At 39.5% G+C, this 8,163-nt stretch overlaps 4 protein-coding genes across 7 annotated transcripts in view; all 4 read left to right on the top strand.

Annotated features, from left to right (window-relative positions):
* The window catches only part of LOC127356631 (nuclear factor 7, brain-like), a 192,625-nt gene that overhangs the window by 80,642 nt on the left and 103,820 nt on the right, over positions 1–8,163 (top strand). The window lies entirely within an intron of this gene.
* Positions 1–8,163, top strand: part of LOC127356652 (nuclear factor 7, brain) — a 181,119-nt gene that overhangs the window by 80,270 nt on the left and 92,686 nt on the right. The gene's annotated exons all lie outside the window — the stretch shown is intronic.
* hoatz (HOATZ cilia and flagella associated protein) lies at positions 1,437–2,497 on the top strand. The gene has a single exon (XM_051388685.1). It carries the CDS (start codon positions 1,613–1,615, stop codon positions 2,075–2,077), a length of 465 nt encoding a protein of 154 aa, XP_051244645.1. The 5' UTR covers positions 1,437–1,612; the 3' UTR covers positions 2,078–2,497.
* Positions 3,002–6,963, top strand: LOC127356667 (uncharacterized). 3 transcript variants are annotated; one of them, XM_051388652.1, is made up of 8 exons: positions 3,002–3,083; positions 3,191–3,460; positions 3,563–3,826; positions 3,937–4,026; positions 4,830–4,931; positions 5,014–5,042; positions 5,189–5,245; positions 5,376–6,963. In XM_051388652.1, the coding sequence occupies exons 1-8, from the start codon at positions 3,020–3,022 to the stop codon at positions 5,457–5,459; spliced, it is 960 nt and encodes a 319-aa protein (XP_051244612.1). In that variant the 5' UTR covers positions 3,002–3,019; the 3' UTR covers positions 5,460–6,963. The 3 variants fall into 3 exon arrangements, with proteins under 3 accessions (XP_051244612.1, XP_051244610.1, XP_051244611.1); XM_051388650.1 differs by having other exon boundaries at positions 3,563–3,838; XM_051388651.1 differs by having other exon boundaries at positions 3,007–3,083; positions 3,194–3,460; positions 3,563–3,838.

Genomic DNA, 8,163 nt, shown 5'->3' with positions numbered 1-8,163 from the left:
CATTGAACGGCAGGCAATAAAACATGAAAAGCAGCACACAGATAACCCCTATAATCAAACAACTGAGCTGCCATGCTGGAATGCCCATGTTTGGCTAACCCTTTGCTCCTGGTAGCTTGGTAGCCCAAAGAGGGATGCTAGGGACTTAGCAGGCATACTACCTTATAAGGTGCAGCTCATGTGTCCAGCCAAGCTTACCGTTTACACCAAAATGGTGACATGTCACAAGGTGCATCCATGTGTGGTGAAACAGAGCAGGTATGTGAGCAGAAATCAATATTAAGCATCTGTAATTAAGATATTTCACTGAGAAATGTCAGTTAAAATATCATATTCAAACTTCTTATAGCACTTTAAGACATTTAAAGTAATGCAGCAAGCTATTGGTTTTAAATTAAATTAAATAAAAAAGCTCTCCAAAAGCACATTTTAACACAATATTAATGTGTTTTGGTTTTAAAAGTGACATAAATATGTTTTTTTGTTATTAACAAGCTATCTTACACCTTTTGATAAGAATAACAGCCGTTGAGACTAAAGTTAAAAATTAAAGTCATTTCTGTAAAAGTTTCTTGCATGTCAGTAGTAACAGCCTCCACTTACCCTCTGTATTAAAAGCTGCTTCTTTTCATCTGTAAGAAGAAAACTAAACTGTTGTACTCACTGTGCAGTGCTTCAGCCCTCAGTGCAGGATGGAGGCTCCACTCCAGGGAAATGAGAATATCATGTCAGGTAAATGAAGTGATGATGATGATAGTGCGGTCCTTCCTCCTCCACACTATTTAAACCGGCCCGCGACACCTGGGGGTGGAGCAGCGGCGGTGGCGGACCCGCCTCGCTTCCAAAGTTGGCAGCAGCCAGGAGCCGCTTCCCTCCAGCCAATCACATCAGGAGGAGAGGTTCAGCTGCCTTCAAAGTATAAGCTTCACATTGTGATGTAGTGGTTTACTGTTTTTGACTTTAACTGTTTAGATTAGATTTACTCAAGCTGGGGTACTTGTAGCCTTCTTTACTTGAGTATTTTCTATTACTTTATTACTTTCCACATTAAGATTTTAAGCAGCATAAGGTATCTTACATTTTTAAGTGCACCAATAGTATGTAAAGTAGTTAATTAACTACAAACCCACCAACATTAAAGGTAATCTCACACATGAATGAATCTGTAATAATATAATACATTATAGAGGCTATAATATTACTTTACAGTTGATAAAACCTGTGTATTTGTATTAGGGCTGCACGATACGGTAAAAAACACATATTGTGATTATTTAATGTACTAACTAGCCTATAGGTGAGGCTCATTTAGCTCACTACAACAAGCAGCATTCCTCTTTAAATGAACTTGGGTTAACTGTTGATTTATGTAGGCTGTTTATGTACAGTCAGAATTGTTCAGTAAGTTTTCTTTGCAGGGGCATCTTCCTCCAGTTTACCCCACATTTATTTTGAAAGGTTTAAGCGGTTTAAGCGGAAGCTGTGACTCCTGTTCCCGTTTCCATGGTGACCATACCTAACAACAGCCATGGCAACCGCAACGCCATCAGCTACCTGTAATATAAAGTCCCGGTTTCCGGTGTAATTAACGGTTTTCGGCGGTTAAAGTAAAATGTCTTCCACGGCGGAGCCTCCGGACCAGGAGGACTTTGATCAGTTCTTCACCGTGTTTGACGGCTCTTCTCCGGAGGACGTGTCCCATGCCAGGCAGCTGTGGAGCTCGCTGTCCCTGCTGCCGCCGCTGGAGTCCCGGCTGGTGTCGGCGGACATCCGCCAGAGACTGCCGGTGTCCCGGCCGCAGCGCAGCAGCACCGCCGGTCCCAGACAGTGGGCCCCGGAGCCGCCGAGGGTCCCCGCCGTCCGGCAGAGGCGGGAGGAGAGGCAGCGGTATGCGGACATGGCCGACCAGAGGAGGGAGACCCTGGCGCTGCTGGGGAGGCAGAGGGAGCAGCGGGTCCGGAGGGAGCTGGTTTCTGTGGACTTTAAACCGAAGATGAAGTCCAGAGAGAAAGTGCTGAGAGCACAGGAACCCGCAGACTGTGAGACGGACCCGGAGCTGGTGGAGCAGCTGCAGTAAAGCTCCCTGATTGACTCTTTAGAAAGGCTTCACATGTATAGAAGCACAAATAGGCCAAAATTAAAGTTCAGCAGTGACAGTGGCTCCCAACCTTCTTTTAGGGCCCCTCAGTGACATATTTTATGTCTATTTTATATTATATTCAAAACTATTTGACAGTTTACTGAACAATTTACTTTACATTAACTTTTCCTGACAGAAATGAACCAAATGCTGAGATACAGACGTATTGGCAAAAGCATTTCTCTTTCTTCTTTCTCTTGATCTTTAGTCTCTCTCATTTGGACTTGGTCTTGACTCGAGTCTCTTTGGACTCAACTAGTCTCGGACTTTGACTGCAGTCACATATTTTGTTATATTTTTTGAAATTTTTCTCGTTCTCCTGCTATTTAATTTCAAAATAAAGGCCTGAAAACATCACCATTTTTATAGATAAGCTGCTGTGAAATCAGTTATTATAGGTCAAACATCACCATGACTCCTGTTTGCTAATAAACATTATCTAAATAACACAAAATACATCAGCGCAAACATTTATCTTAACTGAAGATTAAACATTAGACCTCCTCTTCCTCTCAGGATGTGAAACACGTCGTTATCACAGATACACAGAGTGAACTTCGATACGAGTCTTTATATATCTTTATAGTCTTTATATAGTTTGTTTGTGAGATTGGCTCAATGGATGCACAAATATATTCCTTTCCTCTGGGAGAAAACTACGTCTACGAAATGTAACAGTAAAAACTGCGACAGGGTTTTTGGCAGTTTGAACATTTATAAGAAATTCAGAGATGAAAATCTAAAACAGATCGAAGGTCAGGATGAGGAAGGGACATCATAATAACCACAGGAAGTAGATGCAGTATCTCTCTACTGAAGCTACTTTATAAACTCAGTTATGAACAAGAGATAGAAGAAGAAGAAGAGAGACAGAGGATCATGATGGTTGAGGTCAAACAGATTCAGATGTCTTTATTTCTGATAGCGCTGCTTCAGTTTACAGGTAAGAACACATACATCACATATATAAAAACTAACTTTATCAGTATTGTTACATTTTATTTAACATTTTACCTTATTGTTCCTGATTGTGTGTCTTCGTCTGAACAGCAGCAGCTGACCTCACTGTCAGAGATGGAGACGACGTCACTTTGCGTTGTCAAGATGTGATTGATGGTCAGCAGGAATGTGGCCAAACTACATGGATGTTCAGGAAACCAAACAATACAGAGCGGACTGAAGCTAAATCAGACAGCCTGAGTGTCACAGCCAACTGTTCTCTGCTTATAAAGAAGGTCACAGTGGAGGATGCTGGTCTTTACATCTGCAGACAGTTTATATCAGACCAACGAAAAGATTTTGATCTGTCTGTTATTACCAGTGAGTATTTACATCCTAATGTTTCCAGCTCAAACTGTCTCATTAGAACAAAATACTGAAACATTACAATAATTCATTTTACAATATGTCCATCTTCACCAGTGACGGACCACGAGGACACTGATGAGGTGACGCTGAGCTGCTCTGTGTTGGTATATAGACGATGTACACACGCAGTGACGTGGATGTATGAGGGTCGATATCTGTATGAAGATAACCAAGAAGTGAAGACATCATGGTCTCCCTGCAATGTCTCTGTGACCTTTAAGACTTCTCATTACATTTACACTTCACACTATAACTCGTTGATGTGTGCAGTGACTGATGGTTTCCAAAAGTGGCAGATTCCAGTCAGACTTCCCTCAGGTGAGCAACCAGGTGAGAATATTATATTATTAATATTATTAATATATTATTTTACATCACAACACAAGTTTTGTACTGAACAGTTTGTCAAGTTGTGTTTATCTGTTCAGGTGACGAAATAAAACCAACAACAACAACAACAACTGCAGGAACCAACTCGATACCGTCTCCAATCAACGAGACAGAAACAGAACTAAAAGGTTTTATCTGTTTCTACAATCTCTCTCTCTCTCTCTCTCTCTCTCTCTCTCTCTCTCTCTCTCTCTCTCTCTCTCTCTGACTCTCTCTCTGACTGTCTCTCTCTCTCTCTCTCTGACTCTCTCTCTCTGTCTCTCTCTGTCTCTCTCTCTGTTCTCTCTCTCTCTCTGACTGTCTCTCTCTCTCTCTTTCTCTCTCTCTCTGACTGTCTCTCTCTCTCTCTCTCTCTCTCTCTCTCTCCTCTCTCTCTCTCTCTCTCTCTCTCTCTCTCTCTCTCTCTCTCTCTCTCTCTGACTCTCTCTCTCTCTCTCTCTCTGACTCTCTCTCTCTCTCTCTCTCTCTCTCTCTCTCTCTCTCTGACTGTCTCTCTCTGTCTCTCTCTCTCTCTCTCTCTCTCTCTCTCTCTCTCTCTCTCTCTCTCTCTCTCTCACTCTCTCTCTCTCCCCTCTCTCTGACTCTCTCCCTCTCTCTCTCTGACACTCTCTCTCTCTCTCTGTCTCTCTCTCTCTCTCTCTCTCTCTGACTCTCTCTCTCTGATGACTTTGAACAGTTTCTAACATGTGAGGCAACTTGTGTATCTTTCATTTCAGTTATTTTTATTAGTTTAGTGTGTTAGCATGCTTTACATTTGCTCATTGGCACTAAAGTTAGCTGAAGGGTTCCCAGATGTCTGCAAACCTTCATACAGCTGTTGAGACATTTCAGGGTTAGGGTTAGTAACTATTTCGACAACATGGCTGAACATTCATGCTTCTGATTGGTTGACAGTAACTTTCTCCACTGACGTTATTTTTCTGTTCCACAGCTCGTGCAGATTGTTCTGTTCTCAACTTCGTAATGTTGGTTATGCGTGTGGCTGAACTCCTCCTGATTACTGTGATTACTGTTCTTCTCCTCAGAGCTCGAGGTGAGAACATTCAGACATTTGTTCAGACCGATTAACACAAACTGAGTTCAGAGCTGAAATGTTACTCTGCTTTATTTTCCAGGGAACCAGAGACCACCTGATGACAGCACTGTGAGTAGGGAATAAAAACTGCAGTGAACCGATGTGTGATAATAAACATGTATATGAATGATCAGAGACTGACAGTCAGTGTTAATGAACTGTTCATGTTACTGTAATGCAGGACTGTGAATGTCTCACTGTGTGTGTGTGTGCAGGTTTTAAACTCAGGAAGAAGCCGAGCAGTGAGGCGTTCAGGTCCAGCAGCCAGTCAGGTAAAGATCAGATCAGACTGTAACTGATGGTGCGTTCAGGTGTCGTCAGATTATTTAACTTTTTCTTGTGCTACATGTTGGTTTAACGATGTGAAAGTTGTCAGTTAAACAGTTTGTTTGTGGTTCACAGGTGAATAATGATGAAGATGAAGACGACGGTGTGGTGAAATTTGAAAACTTTGGAGAAACTTCCGCCTCCGTCACAATCCACTGATCAACAACGTCCACTCTCAGACTCATCGCCAGTGTTGGGCAAGTTACTTTAAAAAAGTAATTAGTTACAGTTACTAGTTACTTCTTGCAAAAAGTAACTAAATTAGTTACTCAGTTACAAATTATAAAAGTAAGTAGTTACTTTAGAAAGTAACTATTGCGTTACTTTCAAGTAAAGTTTTAAATGCTCAAATGTGACCCCACCTCCACCCCTCTTTAACGGAACTTAAAATACATGTTCAATTATTTATGATAAATCTGAATATTATAATGAAATGGACACTAAATACAATCCATTATTAACAGAAACAATGTACACAAGTCTAAACTATTTTAATGTTGCTGTGGGACAAAGTGAGACTAGCCTCCAATCAAATGCCATGTATGTAGATATTATGTTTATATAGTGGATCCATACAAATAACACAATAGATGTTTTGGAACTTTTGATATTTATTGCCCCTCAAACAGGCCACAACTGGGCAAAATTAAATTATGCTTGTTAAGCACTATACCAAAAAAAAATAACAAATATATACACTCTTTGTAGTGCAAATAAAAAAAAACTTCAGACAATTGTAGATATACTGTACTTCAAGTATTTTCTTCCTTGAAAAAGTAGAACAGTGTAACAATGTGAGGTGCTTTCAATCTAACTGAAAAGTACAATGTATAACTTGGAAGGAATCCAAATATAAACAGGTAATACATAAGAAATAAAAAATACATCTCCATAAAAAGAAATCTCTTTCTTTGGCCATTGACAATCTCACTTCAAGAGGCTGCAGCCAGCCAACAAATAAATCTAAATGAAATGATGCTCTTTAAGCAATGTACCAAAAATGTACTCAAACAATATATACACTCTTTTTAGTGCAAATGTAATAAGATGCAACACAACTCGCCATACCTGTCTCTCGTTGACTGACTCACTTGTGTTGTTCGTTGTGTGTCCGACTATGCATGCTTTCGAAAACCCGCCCAACTCTACCTCTGATTGGCTTACCATGAAATTTTACTAAACCTCAGCCAATCATCAGCATTTATGTGCTTGTCTCGCGCACTGCCCACTAACCAAGGAAGAACAGTAAAAAAAAGTCTTTGCCTCTCGGCTCAGAGATCTAGTTTGTCTGATGAAAAAAAACCAGCTTCAATTATAGTAACGCGACGCATTTTTTGGCAGTAACGGTAACAGCGTTATTAAGATGGGAAGAGTAATCAGTTAGATTACTCGTTACTGAAAAAAGTAACGCCGTTATTCCCATCACTGCTCATCGCTGATAAATAACATTTACTTAAAGCTTTCATATAACAAAAATCTTATAAGATCTTTTCTTAGTTTTGGTCGACTGATTGTTTTTGTTTTTATTAACCAATGTGAGTAATGTTTTGTGTGCTATGCTATTTTACTATTTAAGTCTGACGTAGGACAACAATATCCAGTTCTTGATTTAATCTCTTATCACTAAACCTACTGTGAGTTTTATTAAAGGTTTTTTCTTTCATCAGTTGTGAAAATCTTTATTTTCTGCAGCCAATTCAGTTTCATGTTTCTGTGTACAGAAAAACTCATTTTAATTCACTTTCATTTGACATTACTAACATATTTGTGGATGTGTTTGTCTTAATAAGTTGGGTGGAATAGGCCTTTTTCACAGCACAAATATTGGCTTTTTTATATGGGGAAAAGCAGGTTTCCATTTAGGTGAGCTAGTTGCAGAGTCCTGGAGCTGTACCTAACTTAAATCTTAAGATAAGATAAAGGAGGAAGACATGATTTTTCCCATTTTGGTATCACAGAAGCAGATCCTAGTTGGTTTGGTTTGGTTTGACCGTGTGGAGCAGAGGGTTTTTCAACCTTGATAATTCACATAAACCAGTGATTCCCAACCTTTTTCCCTCAAGAGACCCCTTTTATATCTTTTATTAAACTGACTAAGTCACATATGTTGTGGATATTTAATATTATATTCAAAACTGTACAATGAACCCAAACAGTGAACTCAGCAAGAAGTTCGTAAAACAAGAGATTTGGATGCTCTGTATTGATTGACGGGTCAATGTCATGATTTTATTGGTAGAAAATAGTCACATATTGTTTTACAGGAAGACAAAATTATTGGATTTTGATATAAAAATACAAAGAAATTGATTTTGTGTATGTATTCACTACATTCAAATGAATAAAAGTGATTATATTTGACTGCAAACCACATTTTTTAGATCTAAATAAAGTATTTTTTAGATCTAAATAAAGTATTTTTAGCGACTTCCCCAGCATTGAAGGAGCACTTAGTTTATATCTATATAACATTGAATTATCTGATTGGATTTCATGTCTTGAACTGGTTTTACTGGAGTCAGCTGGAGCCGGTACACAGGCAGCAGTTTGCTTCAAACAGCATTACATAAGGTGAAGTGAAGCCTGTGTGGATATTCAAATTCCAAATATCCAGTGGAGAAGGCCCAACCATAATAGGATAAGAAGAGGCCTGCTGACTGTTGACTTTAGCTAATTTGGTTAAAGTTTTCAAAGCACAAAGAGCACACAGAAGCCCGACGTCTATAAACGCCCTTTAACCTCTCAAACCTCGAGCATCCATGTAATTCACTCTTAAGTAGCTTTAAAGTGATCCTCCGCCTTTGTTTCCTCACCACTGACGAATAGTATGTGATTAACTCTTAACTTACAATGGATTGATTTC

This window comes from Dicentrarchus labrax, unplaced genomic scaffold (genome assembly GCF_905237075.1).
Source record: "Dicentrarchus labrax unplaced genomic scaffold, dlabrax2021, whole genome shotgun sequence".
Lineage (NCBI taxonomy): Eukaryota > Metazoa > Chordata > Actinopteri > Moronidae > Dicentrarchus > Dicentrarchus labrax.
The sequence above is the reverse complement of the archived record's forward strand: the minus strand, read 5'-3'. Positions and strand labels throughout refer to the sequence as shown.

Excerpts from the sequence above, each read along its gene's own strand:
- hoatz (XM_051388685.1), top strand. The coding sequence starts at position 1,613 with ATGTCTTCCACGGCGGAGCCTCCGGACCAGGAGGACTTTGATCAGTTC.
- LOC127356667 (XM_051388650.1), top strand. The coding sequence starts at position 3,020 with ATGATGGTTGAGGTCAAACAGATTCAGATGTCTTTATTTCTGATAGCG. Across the intron at positions 3,084-3,190 it reads AGCGCTGCTTCAGTTTACAG|CAGCAGCTGACCTCACTGTC; the intron begins GTAAGAACACAT and ends TCGTCTGAACAG. Across the intron at positions 3,461-3,562 it reads TGATCTGTCTGTTATTACCA|TGACGGACCACGAGGACACT; the intron begins GTGAGTATTTAC and ends CATCTTCACCAG.